Source organism: Symphalangus syndactylus, chromosome 13 (assembly GCF_028878055.3).
Source record: "Symphalangus syndactylus isolate Jambi chromosome 13, NHGRI_mSymSyn1-v2.1_pri, whole genome shotgun sequence".
NCBI lineage: Eukaryota > Metazoa > Chordata > Mammalia > Primates > Hylobatidae > Symphalangus > Symphalangus syndactylus.
The window spans coordinates 78,139,574-78,160,939 of record NC_072435.2 but is presented as its reverse complement, the minus strand read 5'-3'; the positions used below and the strand labels follow the sequence as shown (position 1 = coordinate 78,160,939).

General features: G+C 39.6%; 1 protein-coding gene across 7 annotated transcripts in view; it reads right to left on the bottom strand.

Moving 5' to 3' along the window:
- TMTC2 (transmembrane O-mannosyltransferase targeting cadherins 2) overlaps positions 1-21,366 on the bottom strand; it is a 462,711-nt gene that overhangs the window by 289,535 nt on the left and 151,810 nt on the right. For 5 of the 7 annotated variants that reach the window (XR_008650321.2, XM_063615121.1, XM_055239351.2 and 2 more), the window contains exon 2: positions 910-1,480. Coding sequence is in view for 6 of the 7 variants with exons in the window: in XM_063615121.1 (XP_063471191.1) it covers positions 910-1,480 (571 nt within the window). In the remaining variant the exon portion in view is untranslated. Of the gene's footprint in view, positions 1-909; positions 1,481-15,230; positions 15,843-21,366 lie in introns of those variants that run through there. The other 2 variants (XM_063615124.1, XM_063615125.1) reach the window with 2 other exon arrangements.

Below are 21,366 nucleotides of genomic sequence, written 5' to 3'. Positions count from 1 at the left end.
AACCTTAATTCCTCACTTGTATCCAAAAGATAGGCGGGAGCCTGCCTAAAACATGACCAAAGTTTGCAAACCCTGGCCCAGTTCAGTCTTCACGCCAAAGTCTAAGCAACAGTGAATTTATTCTGAGTGAAGGAGGATGGGGAGATGGGAAGGCAGACAGTTTCTCAAGATGCCTCGTCCCCTCAATCCCTCTCCTTAATGCTCTATTAGAAAACTGCTCAGTCTCTTCAAGTGTATGGGGATCCTAAAATGCTTCTGTGGCCTTCAAACAACTTTGTACTGGATACCACTAAGGTAATACGGGAGAACAAATATGCCCTAAGGCAACGGTCTTAACTGGCCACGGGGAGAAACTCAATAACAACCGTTTACTGTTTTGACTCTTCTATTCTTATGCACTACCACGAGGAAAAGGTGAGTATGATTCATTGTTTAAGAATTTGACTTCCCAGTGCACTAAAGGGAAGGATTGTTTTCCAAAGTCAACTCAGGAAAAGTAATATTAACAAATGGCAGAGGATTTCCCCTGTAAAGTCTAGCATCTAGCTCTATTATCAGCCGTGTTATTTTTTACAAATACACATTATAGACAATTTATCAGGTTATAGACAATTTGTGCAGAAATATAGAAATAAGAACTCAATAAATAATAAAGGTGCATATTCTTTACAAGGCAAAATTATTCTTCTACCACCTTGAAATCATGAAAGTAAGAAACCAGAGAAGTAAAACAATCAGTGACTAAAACCCTGCTTAGTACAAAGGTCAAAAGGACACTACCAAAGATCAAAAAGGAACTTATTTTAAATTCTGCTTGCAGAGGAACAAATTTGCTTTTTAAATGGTGGCAAAGGAGTAAGCAAGTAGATTACTCAGTAATCCAATGCTCAAGAGCCAACGATCACTTACTTTGTAAATGGTAGGTAATATCTGTTTTATTTTCAGCCTGTGAAAGACAAAGACATCGTAAACTGCTGAAACTGCGAGAACAGTCACTCCTTGTTCCTTCCACAACATGCTGCATCCTGCGCACAGTCCTGTCCCCAGGAACCAGCCCCAGGTTCTGGCTGAGTAGCCTCTTGTAGAACAGTGTTTAATGTAGCAGAGCAAGGAGAGGAGAAAGAAGAGACTGGCCCCGACGTCGGCTCGTCCCACGATTCCTGCCACTGCCTCCGTGTGAATGGGGTGAGAAGCAAACATCAAGCCAGCCATGAATGTCCAGTATCCATCACCAAGGAGGATCTTGGAGAAGCTTGTGAAGAGACCAGTGACTGCTGCATGCAACAGGACATTGACAAGATGGTAGCTCCAGGGATTCAACCCTCCAATGGCATGGTTCAGGCGAAAAGAAAGAGTGCAGAGTGGCCGGTAGGACTTGTGGCTGCCACTGTGGGTTAGAAGAGTCCCCCAAAAATCATTGTAGAAAATGTGCGTCCATGGAGTTTCTGGGAGAAGATCCTGATTAGTCTTGATAGCACGGCTAAAAAACAAAATGTTAAAAAAAATCAAATGTAAAATACAAAAAAAAAGAAAAAATATGACATTGATAAGATACTGCCTTTCTCAGAAGCTTTGTTACTATGTGGCTTTGTGATGGGATTCCAGGCACATACAATTCCAGGACATGAATTCACGTCCTCCCCTTAATGCTTACTAAAACCACAGTGAGCGTTGGTTTTTCTCTTCCTTAAGAGCTTCCTTCCTTGTTAAAATGCAAATATCTTTGAAGAATAAAGTTCTTCAACTGGTTTAAGCCTTAATGTAGCAGTCTGCCGAACAACTGCCCTGAAAATCATGTGACATACTGGCTAAAAATGAATATTCCAGATCGAGGCTGGGCCTGAGAATCTGCATTAAGAAGCAAGGCCCAGGTGATGCAAGGACTAGCCTCCTACTAGAAATAAATTAATAAATTTTACAGGGAATATCAGTGCCCAGTGCTTCTCATACATACAAATCAGCTGACGACCCTGTGAAACAGCAGATTCTGATTCAGTAGGCCTGGGGAGAAGCCAGAGAGAGATTCCACGTTCCAATAAGCTCTCAGGTGATGCTGATGTTGGTGGTCCTTGGACCACGTGTTGAGTATAAGGGCCCAGATAACTGGAAAGACTAGGAAGAATGGCTCTCCACCTATCCAGTGTTTCCCTTCCTACTGCATTCTAATAAACTTCAGCCCTTCCCACTTCTTAGCTTTCATGGGACTTACTATCCTCTATAGAAATCTTCATGGTGCTTCACTGTTTCTTGCTTTTGAGGATGGTTTCCATTTGCATGCCTGATATTTTCAAACAGACTTCAAGAAGGAAGGACCTACTAATTGCTAAACAATTGATATACTGCCAAACACCATGCTGGTCTCCTTGGCTACATCTTCTCATTTAATCTTTAGAGCAACACTGAAGAGGTAGATATTATTCTCTACATCTCTCAAGTGAGAAAGTTTGTGGTTCAGAAAGATTAATTAATAACTGGCCCAGAGTCACACAACTTGAGAACAGTAACATAGAGCTTCATGGCTAATTCCCTTTCCACTATTCTGGGTTTCCCAAAATATGATCCCTCTACTACTGGGGACATGTAAAAAGATGTCTGCACTTTGTAAAAACTGTAATGGTTATATTTGTGTTAAGGTTATTTGAAAGTAAATTTCATTACCATATCAAAGCTGGATTTCCTAGCTATCTGGCTCAGAATAAAGCTGTTGAAAATTAAAAAGTGAATATAAAGAAAAGGATTAAAGACTCAAAAGTACTGACATATGTGGATAAGGTACAAACATTGAAGGTGGCATTAAATTATTCAGTTTGGAACATCCTGGCTCTGTGCCACTATCCTCCCAGAGAACAGAGTGGCATTTGGAGTCTTTTTGTATCCCTAGTGAACCTATCTCTGTGTTTACAGAACATATAAGAGACACATGAGTTAGTAAGGGCACAGGAATGAGAACCTCCAGAGCTAGAAAACTCTTGCCTAGTCTGATATCAGGGCTTTTTAAGGAGCTGTGAGCATCTGTGTGGATAAAGACTATGTGGTGGGAGACTGTCTTAATGATGTTCAACTCTAGACCCTCCACCAGTTCTGCCTTCTCTTGTGAGGCAGGTGTGATCAGAGAAATTTCCACATGAGTATTACCGAAAAGCAGGTTGGAAAAACCCCGGATTCAGGGAAAACGTTCCTGAGTCCTAACTCCTTCATTCGCTGCCTGACTGCAAAAACAAACTATCACGGAGATTCAACAGATTAAGAAACCCATCTAAGGTGATCTCACCAGTGGAAATAACTGAGTTAGTATTCTAGTTGAGTTCAAATGACTAGGCATGATAGCTTTCAACTGCTTCTCTAGATTGCTTCCCAATCAATTTCTCTGAGCTTCAGTTTCTGTGATAATAGTTTTACCTTGAAATCATTTAATAAACATGTATAATTGTTCATTTGTCTTCTATATAGAGAAGCAGAGAACAGTGCTTTACATATACATGAGTGTTCTGGACACCCTAGTGCAAATGATCTCTCTGCCCTGTTAGCTGCTGCTGTTATTATTATATAAAGACTAGGATACAATCTATGAAAAGTCCCTTATTAAAGTCTTCCTGACCCATAACCTGGGAAATTAGGTGCATTTTGGGGTTAGAATTAAAATAGGCCAATCAGAAGTTGATGATTATATACAACGTGCCAAATACCATGCTAATCCATATAATAATACATATATTATCTACTAATAAGAACTAGTTGACTTTTCTAAATGTTCAATAAAAAGGCAAAAGATCTGTGAAAATCTTCAATTACTCCATGTGGCCGGGATTGGTTCACTGCCTCCCAATATCTATTCTCTCTCTTTTCCATACAAATGAACTTTAATTTTTAGTTGGGCATGTGGTCATTTAGAAAAAAATTTATTTCCCTATCTTCCTTTCATACTAAATATGATCATATGATGAATTTTTGTCTACTACTTCCAGAAAGTGTCCTTAAAAGGAAAAGCTTAGCCTTCTTCCCCTCCACCCCTACCCTCCTCCTTCCTGCTGAATGGAGCACATATGTAATGGTTGGAGTTCCAGCAGCCATCTTGGCCCACAAGGTGTCCTTAGGAATAGAAATCATGCAGAGAGCAGAGCAGTAAGATTGAGGGAAACTTAGTCCCTGTTACAAAAGACCATAGTGACCCTGGGCTAACTACCTCCTATTTCTTCAGTATGAGAAATAAGTTGCTACCTTTTCTAAACTGATATTTTGAGTGTTAACTAGTAACAGTTGAACCCAGTCATGAGCAAAATCCTTTATTAACAGAAGACCTATTACAGAACAGTAGATAGATTTTCCATTTTGATTTTGATTTTGATTTTTGCAAGTCTCCATGTATTGACTGTGTATTAAATAAATTTCCATATAAATTGGCTTTTAAAATATTAGAACCAGATGTTATTCTGGATCTATTAAATTAAAACACCCTGCTATGACATTCATCAAGCGTCTACCCAGAAGTAATTGCTTAAGACTTGATGGGTTATAATTAAAATTTAAAAGAAATATGAAAAAAAAAAAACTGCCAAATTGCCAAAGAAGTGTTGTCAGAAAGAGCTTATTTCAAGCAATACAGAATGAAACCCAGGCTTCACCTAGACATTAACCTAGATATTGATGTAAATCTCTCTAATATCAATCCAGAAACCCTCATACCATCAAGGCCAGGGCAGTGGAGAGCTCAAAGGCAAAGCATTCTGGGATAAGGCTTTGTCAAGGCAGTGAGAAAAACTGTGATGCACACTTTGTTTAGAATAATACTCCATCCTTTCTGTGGCAGATCCCAAAGAATGAAGAATCATCTTTTCCAAACCTGGATTTCTACATGCTATTAGTTCAATGCTATAACCAACTCTGTAAAGGCTTTTTGACAAAAAATACACCCATTAAAAAATCTGTTCAAAGCTGCTGGTATTTATCTTTATAGCAATAAATCTAGCAGCCTACAGCAGCCATGAGATATACTATATCCAAAGACCCTCCACCAAAGAGGGTTTCAACACAAAGAACAAAATTAACACATCTCATAATTTTACTGTAAGAAAAAAAACTTTGAGGCCAGGCATGGTGGCTCATGCCTGTAACCCCAGCACTTTGGAAGTCCGAGGCAAGTGGATCACCTGTGGTCAGGAGTTTGAGACCAGCCTGACCAACATGGTGAAACCCCATCTCTACTAAAAATACAAAAATTAGCCAGGCATGGTGGCAGGCACCTATAATCCCAGCTATTCGAGAGCCTGAGGCAGGAGAATTGCTTGAACCCGAGAGGTGGAGGTTGCAGTGAGCTGAGATCGTGCCACTGCACTCCAGCCTTGGCAACAGAGTGAGACTCCGTCTCAAAAAAAAAAACAGAAAAAAAACTTTGAAACACAGCCCTAAATTTACATGGGAAAAAAAAAAAAAAAAAGACAAACATAGTTAATAAAACAAAAATGAAGGAGCAAAAGAATATCTCATCCATGTGAAAAACATATTATACTAAGGGAGACATTAGTATGATAAAATTCTCCGATGTGTGTTATCTGCTTAAGTAGGATTTTATTTAATCAGTGAATATTATGATAAAAAAATATGGGAGACTAAAACGTACTGGGCTTTAATATACAAGTCATGTAACACATGCAAGTCAGTGATAAGGGATGCATTACACCACCTCAACATCCTATTAAGAAAGACACAGACCAACATGGCCTTAATAGAATCTGAGTAATCCTCCAGCAAAATAAGAAAAAGGGAGTCATTCAAACCTAAACATAATAGATTTTGATCCATCTGCATTTTCTTCTATGAGTCCAAAATAGAAATAGTAAAACCTCTTCTGCTATTTCACAGCTAATGAAACACCTTGACTCAAAACAAAATTTCATGCTGATATAATTTCTGAGGTTGCTTCCATGAAATGGTGTTGAAAATTCAGAAAGGCACTAAGGAATCAGGATATTTTCCACTCTAGGAAAGGTGGAAGAACTCAGAGCAGCAAATATGGGGAAAAAAAATTGTTGGCAGAATTCCCTAGAGAACACAGGACTAAGAAACTGTCTTTTTGAAGCAAAAAGATAGTCTCTGAAGTCTTCAAGGAAGTCTTAACCTGTGTCCAGTTTTGTTCATTTGTGGCTCTTTGTTTTTGTTGCCTTATGATTTTTCCTTTAGAAAATGTTGACAAAGGCCAACGCTATTATAAAACTGATGAATGATGTGACACTGCCACCCAAACTGTCCTTGTGTGTCTTTCTCTCACAGCTGTTTTTTTTTTTTTTTCTGTCTCATGACCTTTTCAGTCATAAGCACCCATGTAAATGATGACCATTAGTCCTTCAGAGCAGGAATGACACTTAGATTCTTCCAACATCAAGTGGCGCTGTTCTGACATGCTTTCAATTGTTCTACTTGAAAGAAAGCAAAGGCCAAACTTAAATTAAAAAAAAAAAAAAAATTAACAGTAGGTTGAAATGTTCTTTGCAAGAAAGATAAGAAAAAAGACTGGCCTTTGTTAACCCACCCCGCTTCAGTGCTGCCCAGGGCAATGCAGCATTTAAGAAAATCCATTGTGTAGTCAACTGGATACACTAAAGTTGTGAGACAGCAGACACAGTTATTTTACCTCTCTGTACCTTAGTTTCCTCAACTGTAAACTAGAGAGCACTATACTTGCCTTATGGGATCATTGTGAAGAGTAAATGATTACATGCAATATAATGTGAGTATGTAACATAGGTAACACGTGTTAGCTATTTTTTTTTTCTTGGAGACAGAGTCTCACTCTGTCACCCAGGCTGGAGTGCAGTGGCATGATCCCAGTTCACTGCAACCTTCACCTCCTGGGTTCAAGTGATTCTCCTGCCTCAGCCTCCCAAGCAGCTGGGATTACAGGTGCCTACCACCACAACTGGCTAATTTTTGTATTTTTAGTAGAGATGGGGTTTCACCATGTTGGCCAGACTGGTCTCGAACTCCTGACCTCAGGTGATCTGCCCGCCTCGGCCTCCCAAAGTGCTGGGATTACAGGCGTGAGTCACAGCACCTGGTCACGTGTTAGCTATTATTATTATCATCAACACCAAACAACTGACGCTAGCCATCAACGCAAACACAATGTTGTTTTCTTTTTTTTCTGAGATGGAGTCTCGCTCTGTCACTCAGGCTGGAGTGCAGTGGCGCAATTTCAGCTCACTGCAACCTCTGCCTCCCGGGTTCAAGCGATTCTCCTGCCTCAACCTCCTGAGTAGCTGGGACTACAGGAGCACGCCACCACGCCCAGCTAATTTTTGTATTTTTAGTAGAGATGGGATTTAACCATGTTGGCCAGGATGGTCTCCATCTCTTGATCTCATGATCCGCCCACCTCAGCCTCCCTAAGTGCTGGGATTACAAGCATGAGTGACTGTGCCTGGCCCACAGTGTTGTTTTCATCACGTTTACAGCATTCAAAAATCAGTGGATCATGGTCATGAATATTTCACTAAAAATTCCTTTAAGTTTCCTGATACTTTGAAAAAGACAATAAGCATTTATGAAGTGATAACGGTAGTCTTTAGCACATTACTCTTCTCATTACTTTTCTCATTCTCTTCCTATCTTTTTGAGGACCTTGTTCTAATCCTCCCAAATGTGGCTGTTTCTCTCCTGGTCCCATCCCCTGACCTTCTTTTTCTCTACAATTTCCACCTCTTTGGTGGTCATATCCAACAACTGCAACTCAAGGGATGACTTCTCCATTATATGACTCCACCCACTCTAGCCTGGGTGTTGCTCATGAGCCTACACTTCCAACTGTCCATTTGATATCCACATTCGAATGCAAGAAAGATTAATGGAATCCAGGGTCCTCTATTAACACTAGGTGTGCTGCCTTTGCGAGTTAGCCTCTCTAAAGCTCCATTTCCATACCTATGGTTTGCAGATAATGTTAAGGACGCTTTTCACAAAATGTCATGTTAAAAATCAAACAAGGCAATGTTAACTTAAAATGCTTGGAATTTATATAGCATTGTGCAATGGACACTACATGTTTTTGCAGACCCCCTCATTTTAGTAACAGTGTCTTGGTTTTCTTTTTAAGAATAGCCCACATCTATTCTCAGTCCACCTAGGTGGGATGACACTGCCCTTACCCCCAGATGAAAGGTTAATGTACTGTATCTCCCCACCTCCATCACTGGCCACACAATTGACTTAGGTTCAAGCAAGGGCAGCAGGAGTCAATATGGTACCAACTATCTACTAGGAAAAGGCATCTTCTTTTAAGAATGAGATTTTAAAAATCCTAGAGCTTCTTGAGAATTTCCTGAAGACAGGGTCAGCCTGAGGGTGAAGCCAAGATAAAAGAACCAAAATCAAGGAGATAAAGGCAATTCCTAGTGTAGTGGGATCCACTCATACCTGAAGCCAGTACTATACTGTCAAATAAGCCAATAAATGCCTCTTAGTCATAAAGTAGCTTGAGTTGCTATTCTGACATCTGCAACCAAAAGCGTATTAAATAGTATGGCACTGTGTAATTCCCATGTAACATTGGTAGTTTCAGTACCTTAAGCTTAGTAAGTCTGAATCCAAACTAATTTTCCCCACAAACCATCTCTTTTTCATACAGTCTCATCATTGAATATCATCATTCTTCCATCAGTGAAATTAAGGTTGTACATGACAGCTTCTTATGGTTTTGCTCCTATATCTATTTTTAAACTGGTTAAGGATATTTTAAAGCTGTTCAGGACCTCAGAGAAAATTGAATTCAGAAGTTTCCCTTGAATCTGCCTCTAACTTACCTTTTCTCTTACCCTCATTCAGGCCTGCTTTATTTTTTGACTGCATTGCTTAGCATGCTTATTAAAATTGCCTGATCATTTTTTCTCTTTCTTTCATTAGGCTATAGGTCACCTCTGGAAAGGAATTATGTCTTTTCTCCCAGTGTCCAACACACCTTAGGCATGCAACAAATATTGTTAAACTGAACTAAATAGCTATCCCTGCCTGCCTTCATTTCCACTTTGAACCATTATGCATGCTATGGATAGAAAAACTTCCTGAAATGTAACTCTAACACCAGCACTCCTCTCCACAAAGGTCCCTCATTATGCCCTATTTCTTACCATAATAAACGGCCTTCACAGCTCAGCATTCACAGCCTTCCTCTTGAGGACCTCAAGGCCAATCTCCCATCACTTCTCCATATGCATGCTCATTTCAGCCAAACTTCCTTTCCTCTATGCTGCCACTCAAGCCATTTATTTTCCCCCCTACCTGGATTACTCTCCTTCTACGATTACATCTTTCCAAATATGCTTCAACCACCAATACTCATTTGCAAAGCCACTGTCCTCTCAAAGCCTTTCCTAGTTATTGTGGCAGAATATGCTGGCTTTTGACTTTGAATATTGACACATTCCCATTAACAACACTGACTGCTTGCTACAAATATCAGGGATCTTAAATGGGATGATATATGGGAGATATTTCAGGAGTGGGAAGAAATGTATGCTTTGAAAATGGCACACAGGTGATCTTAACATTCCCTCTCCTGTCTCTATTGAAAATCACTGCCCAATAAAATGGAACGTCTGTCCAAAGAAAATCACCCACTCATTCCTTTATTCATTTATTCATTTATAAGCAAGGCACCGTGAAGAACACTGCAAATGGAATGGTGAACAAAATAGAGCCCCTGACATTAAATATTCAGCCAAGTAGACAAGGCAAATAATTGTACAAGGAGTTTCCCTATAGTATGATAAATACTATCTAATACAAATAATGACTGGTATGGGAAAACACAAAACAGATGCCCAGTGTCTTAGAGGGTCAAAAGTTTCCAGGAGAAAAGCATATCTGCATACATGTAAAAAGTTCAATGAAGGAGAAAGGAAACTGTGGCGATGCTTCCAGGCCAACAGTCAATATTTTCAAAGACTCTGGGACAGGACAGAGTGTGGCAAGTCTGAGATCTGAAAATACAGTAAGTATGGATGGAATGAAGCTTGAGGGATGGAGCAGCAGGAAAAACTGGCAGTACGCTGTCATGTATGATTCTTCTTCATGGGATGGACAGGAATTTGGCTGGACATGAATCTCTCAATGATCTTCAGGTTTGATTCACTTATTGTCTTGAAACTTCATCTCCCCAATATATTGCTAATTCCTTAGAAGTTGAAAAGGCATCTTGTTTATCTTTTGGAGCCTAACATACATAGTACTCAATATGTATCTAATAAACTAAATTCTTTTTTTAAATTATTATACTTTCAGTTCTAGTGTACATGTACACAACGTGCAGGCTTGATACATAGGTATACATGTGCCATGTTGGTTTGCTGCACTCATCAACTCGTCATTTACATTAGGTATTTCTCCTAATGCTATCCCTCCCCCCAGTCCCACACCCCCTGACAGGCCCCAGTGTGTGATGTTCCCTGCCCTGTGTCCAAGTGCTCTCACTGTTCAATTCCCACCTATGAGTAAGAACATGTGGTATTTGGTTTTCTGTCCTTGCAATAGTTTGCTGAGAATGATGGTTTCCAGCTTCATCCATGTCCCTGCAAAGGACATGAACTCATCCTTTTTTATGGCTGCATAGTATTCCATCGTGTATATGTGCCACATTTTCTTAATCCAGTTTATCACTGATGGGCATTTGGGTTGGTTCCAAGTCTTTGCTGTTGTGAATAGTGCCGCAATAAACATACATGTGCATGTGCCTTTATAGTAACATGATTTATAATCCTTTGGGTATATACCCAGTAATGGGATTGCTGGGTTAATAAATTAAATTCTAATTAGAGATGATTGGTACTGATAAACTGCATTTACCGTTTTGGAAAATTCTAGATTGTTTTAAGTATGTAGAGAATGATCACTTTCATCTAAAAGTGGTTCACTCAGGCCACTAACCTCTACTCACTCAATGAAATTAACTGTGAAAAACCATCAGGTTAACTGGCTTAGCCACATGTCTTTGGCACTCATTTGCCACTTAACCTATAATCCCTTCATTAGAGTACCTCTTTAGGGATAAGCCATTATATTTAGAAAGCTCCAGTTAATATGCAAATACTTGGCTAATAGGGTAAGAGAATGAGAGAAATACTATGCATCTAAAGCTCATCTTACTTTGGGGATAAGCACTGTATTTCAGATTCCTGTAGGAAATTAAGGTAGGGCAAATAAATTACAGTGCGGGGTGCTGGGTTGTTAGGGGCAGTGTTAGGTTTCTAGGTGCCTAGGGTAAAGGAAGGCACTATGCTTTGGACAAGCGTTTATCATTACACTGGTAACACTTTTCCAGATTTGCTTGTTTTTATCTTGATCTCTTCCTACTAGATTGTAAAATTTTCATGGATAAAAATGACGACTTTGTAAGCATTAATAAATGCTGGCACTTAATAAATTGTTACCACACATATGTTGAATGAAAAGAGAATACAGGACGTTATTAAAGAGCCTGTTGTCAGGTACCCAATGGTCAGGGACCCCGAATAACTGCTGGTTTTGAGAAAATTCTACGAATGCTAAGGCTTCCAACTAAGGAATATTCTTAGAGGATCCCGCTTCCATCCCTTTAGGAGTTTTTCCGATAAGCAATAAAGGTATTTTATGAGCTATATCTGCACAGCAACCCTCCCTAATCCTAGGCCCCTAAGAAAAAAGAAAAGTCAACTTGTGATTAAAAATGGCCTTAGCTGCAGCTAAACTCAGCCCCCAAGCTGTTGAAGATTTGCTTTCATAGAGCTTCCATGGATGAGGAAGCTCCTTCTCATCTCAAGTCAAGAAGTTTAGATAGACAAACTTTCTTATTTTTTTTTAATTTTTTATTTATTTATTTTTTTAAAGACAGAGTCTCGTTCTGTTGCCCAGGCTGGAGTGCAGTCACATGATCTCAGCTCACTGCAACCTCCGCCTCTTAGGTTCAAGCGATTCTCCTGCCTCAGCCTCCCAAGTAGCTGGGACTATAGGTGTGCGCCACAATGCTGGCTAATTTTTGTATTTTTAGTAGAGATGGGGTTTCACCATGTTGGCCAGGCTGGTCTCGAACTCCTGACCTCAAGTGATACGCCTGCCTCGGCCTCCCAAAGTGCTGGGATTACAGGCGTGAGCCACAGCACCGGCACTCTTTCCTCTTAGTAGGAGAAAATGAGGAAGTAGAATGTTGGCTAAATATTTTAAAAAATATCTTTAGTTCCCCAGATAAAGCAATGCTGTCATTTTCACAATTTCTACAGGAAATATCAAAAAAAAAAAAAAAACACAAAAAACACTGTGACCCTGAAAACTAATAAACCATTTAAAAGAATGTTTATCACGTATAATTAAAACTTTAGTTACCGAGAGATGTTTTTAAATGTTATTATATGAAAAGCATTTTGCAAAATTAAAGCAAAAACTAATATAACATGAAAATATCAGAAATACCACACTCTAAGCACTTAATTTCACTGATTAAAATAATGAGTGAAACAACTTGAGCTACTTTTCACAGACTTGCAATTTGCATGATGAAAAACAGTATAAATATTTTGCACATAATCACTTGGTCACTATATCTATATCAGAACATCCTAACATAAAATAATTCAGTACACCTCACCTCCTTCTCACTGTACTACACTGTATCAGAGTCTCAATTTAAAAGCTTAATGAAAATGACTTTTTTCTAATTTTCCAGATTTGAAATTAGAAACAACTAGAAGGGATATTGTGAAGCTTTCTCACACCTAAAAGTTAAATCAGGTACTATACATGAACCACTTTAGCGCATCTGTTTACATAATTTATGAATTTCAATTTTGTAGGTTTTCATCAACTCATAGCTACATTAAAAAGTTCATTTTTAAAATTTTTACATCTAATACTATGTTTCCCCTACAATAAGGTCTTGAGGATTTGTGGTATGTTGCAATGTGTGACTAGTTCTATATATATATATATTTTTTAGAGACAATCATGCTCTGTCACCCAGGCTGGAGAGCAGTGGCACGATCTTGGCTCACTGCAACCTCTGCCTCCCAGGTTCAAGCGATTCTCCTGTCTCAGCCTCCCAAGTAGCTAGGATTACAGGTGCCTGCCACCACTCCCAGCTAACTTTTTGTATTTTTAGTAGAAATGGGGTTTCACCATGTTGGCCAGGCTGGTCTTGAACTCCTGACCTCAAGTGATCCGCCCACCTCGGCCTCCCAAAGTGCTGGGATTACAGGTGTGAGCCACCGCACCCGGCCCCTTACAGTTTTTCTATATTAAAAACATGATTACTGTTTGACTTTGAGGGATGGAATGAATATGAGATTATACATTTTTTTATGAAGTTCGATGCTTTCAAAAATGAATGAGCTCTATGGAACACTAGATTCTTTTTTTTTTTGAGACGGAGTCTCACTCTGTTGCCCAGGCTGGAGTGCAGTGACGCAATCTCGGCTCACTGCAAGCTCCGCCTCCTGGTTCAAGCCATTCTCCTGCCTCAGCCTCCCGAGTAGCTGGGACTACAGGCACCTGCCACCAAGCGCAGCTAATTTTTTGTATTTTTTAGTAGAGACGGGGTTTCTCTGTGTTAGCCAGGATGGTCTCGATCTCCTGACTTCGTGATCTGCCTGCCTTGGCCACCCAAAGTGCTGGGATTACAGGCGTGAGCCACCGTGCCCGGCTGGAACACTAGATTCTAAGAGAGAGAACATAACTATAACCATCAGATCCCAATAACACCTATTTTGTGCATAGTCTTGGTCTATGTGCTTTTGCAGAACAAAAGGTATAATCTTTGTGCCTAGGGATTTGATTATCCAAATGTACTCTCTAAGAATGCAGGCATGACAAGCTAAGAATACACCCAGTTAAAATACTTGCCTTTATGCATGTGCTGTACACATTTCAGAACAGATAAAGCACATGGCAATTTTCCTCCAACTATTCAAATATTACTTTAAAAAAATTCACATCCTGAGGGGTCATAATCTTCACCTAGGGTAAATAGGAAAAGTACCCTCTGGCTATGAACCTGCTTGTGAATCCACTGACTCCTCAGCCTGAAAACTACCAGACCAGGAAAGTAAAAGGGGAAAAAGTTTTAAAAGGAGAAACTAACAGGCTCTATGAAAAGAAGTCTTGGGAGTGGAAAGACATTCATGATGCATTATCCAGATGTTTAGCTTATCTGCTCACCTAATACTCCTGTCTTCTCTGAATTGAGTCTTAACCACATCAACTTTTTTTTTTCCCCCGAGACCGAGTCTCACTCTGTCGCCCAGGCTGGAGTGCAGTGGTGTGATCATGGCTCACTGCATCCTCCGCCTCCTGGGTTTAAGCGATTCTCGTACATCAGCCTACCAAGTAGCTGGCACTACAGGCGCCTGCCACCAGACCCGTCTAATTTTTGTATTTTTAGTAGAGACGGGGTTTCACCATGTTGGCCAGACTGGTCTTGAACTCCAGACCTCAAGTGATCCACCCTCCTCGGACTCCCAAAGTGCTGGGATTACAGGCGTGAGCCACCACGCCCGGCCCAAATCACCTTTCTTTACCCAGAACTCCTGCAGCCATACAGAATAGCCAAGAAACTTATTTTACCCAAACGTTTGCAATAATCCTTACCCTTTTGTACTTAAAATATTCTACATGTTGCCAATCTATCCTTCACAGGTATTCCTGTTATAATACTACCTTGTATTTGTATCACCCTTTTACATTTTACAAAATGTACTCAGGTTCATGATCTTCTTCAAGCCTCATCATGACTGTAAGTGGATATGGATGTGGACATTAAAAGTAAGAGTCCTGCTGGGCACGGTGGCTCATGCCTGTAATCCCAGCACTTTGGGAGGTCAGGGCAGGCGGATCACTTGAAGTCAGGAGTTCGAGATCAGCCTGGCCAACATGGTGAAACCCCGTCTCTACTAAAAATAGAAAAATTAGCTGGGCATGGTAGCGGGCACCTGTAATCCTAGCTACTCGGGAAGCTGAGGCAGGAGAATCGCTTGAACCCGGGAGGCAGAGATTGCAGTGAGCCGAGATCGTGCCACTGTGAGACTCAAAAAAAAAGAAAGAAAATAAGAGTCCTGCTCGAGACTATTAGGGTCAGTAAAGATCAGAGCTGCACACACAAGAATTTAACTCTTTGTCACTGCTCTTTGTCTACTGCTCTCCCTGTTATGTGCCACACACACTGTGTCATGTCCCGCCTTGCCACCCCCAAATTCATATGTTGAAGTCCTAATCCCCAGTACCTCAGAATGTGACTGTATTTGTAGACAGGATCTTTAAAGAGGTGGTTAAGCTAAAATGAGGCATTTCGGGTGGGTCCTAATCCAACAGGACTGGTGTCCAAGAAAAAAAAATTTGGACACACACAGAGACACCAGAGTTGCACACAAGAAAAGAAAGACCATGCTAGGACACAGCAAGAATGTGGCCATCTGCAAGCCAAGGAGTGAGGCCACAGGAGAAACCAAACCTGCTGACACTGTGAACTTGATTTCTAAAGTCTAGAACTGTGAGAACGTAAGATTCCATTGTTTATCCTACACAGTCTGTGGTGGTTTGTTATGGCAGCCCTAGAAAAATAATAAGCCCTACTATACCATACAGACAGTACCATATTATTACATACACTATCTACTGTTTATCTTTCAGTTTCAGGAAAACTACATTTCACATACAAGCCATATTTCTTTTTTTTTTTTTGCAAACTTATTTTTCCTATAACATTTATTATTATTATTTTTTTTAATTTTATTTTATTATTATACTTTAGGTTTTAGGGTACATGTGCACAATGTGCAGGTTTGTTACATATGTATCCATGTGCCATGTTGGTATGCTGCACCCATTAATTCGTCATTTAGCATTAGGTATATCTCCTAATGCTGTCCCTCCCCCCTCCCCCCACCCCACAACAGTCCCCGGAGTGTGATGTTCCCCTTCCTGTGTCCATGAGTTCTCATTGTTCAATTCCCACCTATGAGTGAGAACATGCGGTGTTTGGTTTTTTGTCCTTGCGATAGTTTACTGAGAATGATGTTTTCCAGTTTCATCCATGTCCCTACAAAGGACATGAACTCATCATTTTTTATGGCTGCATAGTATTCCATGGTGTATATGTGCCACATTTTCTTAATCCAGTCTATCGTTGTTGGACATTTGGGTTGGTTCCAAGTCTTTGCTATTGTGAATAGTGCCCCAATAAACATACGTGTGCATGTGTCTTTATAGCAGCATGATTTATGGTCCTTTGGGTATATACCCAGTAATGGGATGGCTGGGCCAAATGGTATTTCTAGTTCTAGATCCCTGAGGAATCGCCACACTGACTTCCACAATGGTTGAACTACTTTACAGTCCCACCAATGGTGTAAAAGTGTTCCTATTTCTCCACATCCTCTCCAGCACCTGTCGTTTCCTGACTTTTTAATGATGGCCATTCTAACTGGTGTGAGATGGTATCTCATTGTGGTTTTGATTTGCATTTCTCTGATGGCCAGTGATGATGAGCATTTTTTCATGTGTTTTTTGGCTGCATAAATGTCTTCTTTTGAGAAGTGTCTGTTCATGTCATTTGCCCACTTTTTGCTGGGGTTGTTTGTTTTTTTCTTGTAAATTTGTTTGAGTTCATTGTAGATTCTGGATATTAGCCCTTTGTCAGATGAGTAGGTTGCAAAAATTTTCTCCCATTCTGTAGGTTGTCTGTTCACTCTGATGGTAGTTTCTTTTGCTGTACAGAAGCTCTTTAGTTTAATTAGATCCTATTTGTCAATTTCAGCTTTTGTTGCCATTGCTTTTGGTGTTTTAGACATGAAGTCCTTGTCCACGCCTATGTCCTGAATGGTATTGCCTGGGTTTTCTTCTAGGGTTTTTATGGTTTTAGGTCTAACATGTAAGTCTTTAATCCATCTTGAATTAATTTTTGTATAAGGTGTAAGGAAGGGATCCAGTTTCAGCTTTCTACATATGGCTAGCCAGTTTTCCCAGCACCATTTATTAAATAGGGAATCCTTTCCCCATTGCTTGTTTTTGTCAGGTTTGTCAAAGATCAGATAGTTGTAGATATGCGGTATTATTTCTGAGGGCTCTGTTCTGTTCCATTGATCTATGTCTCTGTTGTGGTACCAGTACCGTGCTGTTTTGGTTACTGTAGACTTGTAGTATAGTTTGAAGTCAGGTAGCGTGATGCCTCCAGCTTTGTTCTTTTGGCTTAGGATTGACTTGGCGATGAGGGCTCTTTTTTGGTTCCATATGAACTTTAAAGTAGTTTTTTCCAATTCTGTGAAGAAAGTCATTGGTAGCTTGATGGGGATGGCATTGAATCTATAAATTACCTTGGACACTATGGCCATTTTCACGATATTGACTCTTCCAACCCATGAGCATGGAATGTTCTTCCATTTGTTTGTATCCTCTTTTATTTCATTGAGCAGTGGTTTGCAGTTTTCCTTGAAGAGGTCCTTCACATCCCTTGTAAGTTGGATTCCTAGGTATTTTATTCTCTTTGAAGCAATTGTGAATGGGAGTTCACTCATGATTTGGCTCTCTGTTTGTCTGTGACTGGTGTACAAGAATGCTTGTGATTTTTGTACACTGATTTTGTATCCTGAGACTTTGCTGAAGTTGCTAATCAGCTTAAGGAGATTTTGGGCTGAGACAGTGGGGTTTTCTAGATATACAATCATGTCATCTGCAAACAGGGACAATTTGACTTCCTCTTTTCCTAATTGAATACCCTTTATTTCCTTCTCCTGCCTGATTTCCCTGGCCAGAATTTCCAGCACTATGTTGAATAGGAGTGGTGAGAGAGGGCATCCCTGTCTTGTGCCAGTTTTCAAAGGGAATGCTTCCAGTTTTTGCCCATTCACTATGATATTGGCTGTGGGTTTGTCATAGATAGCTCTTATTATTTTGAGATACATCCCATCAATACCTAATTTATTGAGAGTTTTTAGCATGAAGCGTTGTTGAATTTTGTCAAAGGCCTTTTCTGCATCTATTGAGATAATCATGTGGTTTTTGTCTTTGGTTCTGTTTATATGCTGGATTACATTTATTGATTTGCATATGTTGAACCAGCCTTGCATCCCAGGGATGAAGCCCACTTGATCATGGTGGATAAGCTTTTTGATGTGCTGCTGGATTCAGTTTGCCAGTATTTTATTGAGGATTTTTGCATCAATGTTCATCAAGGATATTGGTCTGAAATTCTCTTTTTTGGTTATGTCTCTGCCAGGCTTTGGTATCAGGACGATGCTGGCCTCATAAAATGTGTTAGGGAGGATTCCCTCTTTTTCTATCCATTGGAATAGTTTCAGAAGGAATGGTACCAGTTCCTCCTTGTACCTCTGGTAGAATTCGGCTGTGAATCCATCAGGTCCTGGACTCTTTTTGGTTGGTAAGCTATTGATTATTGCCACAATTTCAGAGCCTGTTATTGGTCTATTCAGAGATTCAACTTCTTCCTGGTTTAGTCTTGCGAGGGTGTATTTGTCGAGGAATTTATCCATTTCTTCTAGATTTTCTAGTTTATTTGCGTAGAGGTGTTTGTAGTATTCTCTGATGGTAAATTGTATTTCTGTGGGATTGGTGGTGATATCCCCTTTATCATTTTTTATTGCGTCTATTTGTTTCTTCTCTCTTTTTTTCTTTATTAGTCTTGCTAGTGGTCAATCAATTTTGTTGATTTCTACAATATATACTAGGTCTGGTGCTGTTTTTGATGACTTGTTGAACTGCTTTGTGATTGTAAATAGGGTTTTAAGAGGTATCTTATTTTCAGTTCTGCCAGAATTTGTATAGATTCTCTACCAGAGGAAAAAAAAATTTTTAGTCACGCAATGGGGCCAATACAACAACAAGGCATTAATGCTAACGAAACAGACACAATAAAACACTAGTGCCACATCATATTTACATTGAGATTGACAACGTTTACAAAGCACACACATTATCTCAATTTATCCTCAATAATGCTACAAACTAGAAAACTGAAGCTAGAGGGGTTAAGTTAATTAAAGAAGTGCATACACTTAATAAGAGGCAGAAAGGACTTGAACACCATTCTCCAAACTACTGCATTTAACCTTCAAAGCAGCCTGTGTTCCTCCACATGTACAATAAATCTCCAGTGAGAAGTGTTTGCAAGACGATTTGAAAGTAAAATCCCAGTCTATTATTGCATTTTGTCTGGAATCCATATATCTGCCCTCAAGACTCAATAAAGCTATAAAAAACACTTTTGTACCATATTCTTTTAATTTCTGCATTTCAAAAAGAAAGTCTTCTTTTAACACCAAGGAATCTTGGAAAACGTGAGTCAAAAGAAGGTGTTAGTCGTCTTGCAGTGACGGGTAGAAAAGGCAGCTTTATGAGAGCCAAACGCTAACCTATAATTTCATATTACAAAATTTAATAGAAAACATATTCTGGCAGAGACTTTGCTGCCTGCATCCCTTTTCAGCTATAAAATAGTTATACACACACACATACATCTGAGAAAGATCAGACTTTGAACATATTGTAGCAACACACATGCGAAACATGGGAAGTTTCACCAGGGCTGCCAGTGATGACAGGGTACACAGACATCCCTACATTAAAATCAGCCTCACAGCTAAATCAGAGTTTTTTCGGACATGCGGATATACGAGCGCTGATGAAAAACAGATAGGCAAGGAGGAAAACACTCTAATTTAAAACTAACACAGATGAGCCTACACAAAATACTCAAACATTTGGTCCGCAAACCACCAGCTACTCTCTAATTTGTCATGGAAGGCAAGAGATATTTCATCCAAGAATGAGGGGAGAGAGAGAGATATTAACTCCAGCATTAAAATTTACTGACATCCTAATATATACTGTAGGACTTTCTAATCTTGATATCATTTCTTGACCAAACTTTAATAATCAAGAAATAAATTAGATTTCAGGGAGCTCTAATATGTTTTATTCTGTAGCCCTTTAAATAAATCACATAGCAGGCACTTGATATATACACATATGTGATAAATGTTATGTGAAAACTACCAGCTCTTTCAGATCTCATTTATGAACAGATAAATTATGAAGCACCAGCATGTCCCTTTAAGAACAGTAAAATCTTGGCCGGGTATGGTGGCTCATACCTGTAATCCTAGCATTTTGGGAGGCTGAGGCGGGTGGATCACCTGAGGTCAGGTGTTTGAGACCAGCCTGGCCAACATAGTGAAATCCCGTCTTTACTTAAAATACAAAAATTAGCCAGGCGTGGTGGTGGGCACCTGTAATCCTGGCTACCCAGGAGGATGAGGCAGGAGAATTGCTTGAACCTGGAATGTGGAGGCTGAAGTGAGCCAAGATCACACCACTGTACTCCAGCCTGGGCAACAGAGCAAGACTCCACCTCAAAGAAAAACAAAACAAACCAAAACAAAACAAAAGTAAAATCTCAAGTAATGGTACAGTTTAGCCTTTTGCTGACCCCAAATTCATATACTTGGAACAGGTGTATATGCGCAGTGCCTTTTTAGCTCTCCATGTCTATGACTACTACATCAGATAACCTCTGCAAAGACTAGAAATCCCAAAATCAGGACCATGAGATCATTTTTATTCAATTGTGACCATCACAATAAACATAATTTCTGTCACCCTGGCCACTGCCAATAAAATAATATTTTTTCTACGTACAAGTAACCATGCTAATTAAATAAATTCACAAGGCATAACATGAACAAGTAAAATTTAAATATAAAAATGGAAGATGGCATTCAGAGAAATCTAAGAACAACCAATCTAACTTTTTACTCCAATATGTGAAGAAAACAAAAGTCTACATTCATCTCTTATCTGAAGCAACTCCCCAAATCCACACTGTGTTAAACACACATACACACACACTTTAGAGTTTCCCAAATTTTGATTGAAATCATTCCTCTTGGACTTACTAGCTGTTAGGATTCAGGTTTTCTTCTAAAAAATGTTGTTTATGGTGAACAGTAAATAAGGTAACTAGATTAACTCCAAAGCACAGTGCATGACGCACAGTAGGGGCTTCACAAATGACTGCTTCAGTTACAGTGATTCACCTGCCTCTCCTTCCTGGATGCTGTAGGCGAGCACTTTTTCCTGAAATGTTGGTCAATACCCCTATATATAGCATGCAGTAACTGGTATCATTTATCTTTTCTCTTTGCATATTCTCTAGGACTTTGCTCCTCTCTCCCATGCTGCACCCATCTGAAATTTTGCTTGCATAAATCATAAATTAAGCCCAATAGCCAATCTAAGAGCACAAGAATGATGTTCACAGCAGCCAAACTCAGCTGGAAAGATGGATGACAGCAAGGTTAAGTGAGGTGATCAAAAAGCATAAAATAAAAAGAAGTCACAGGACTT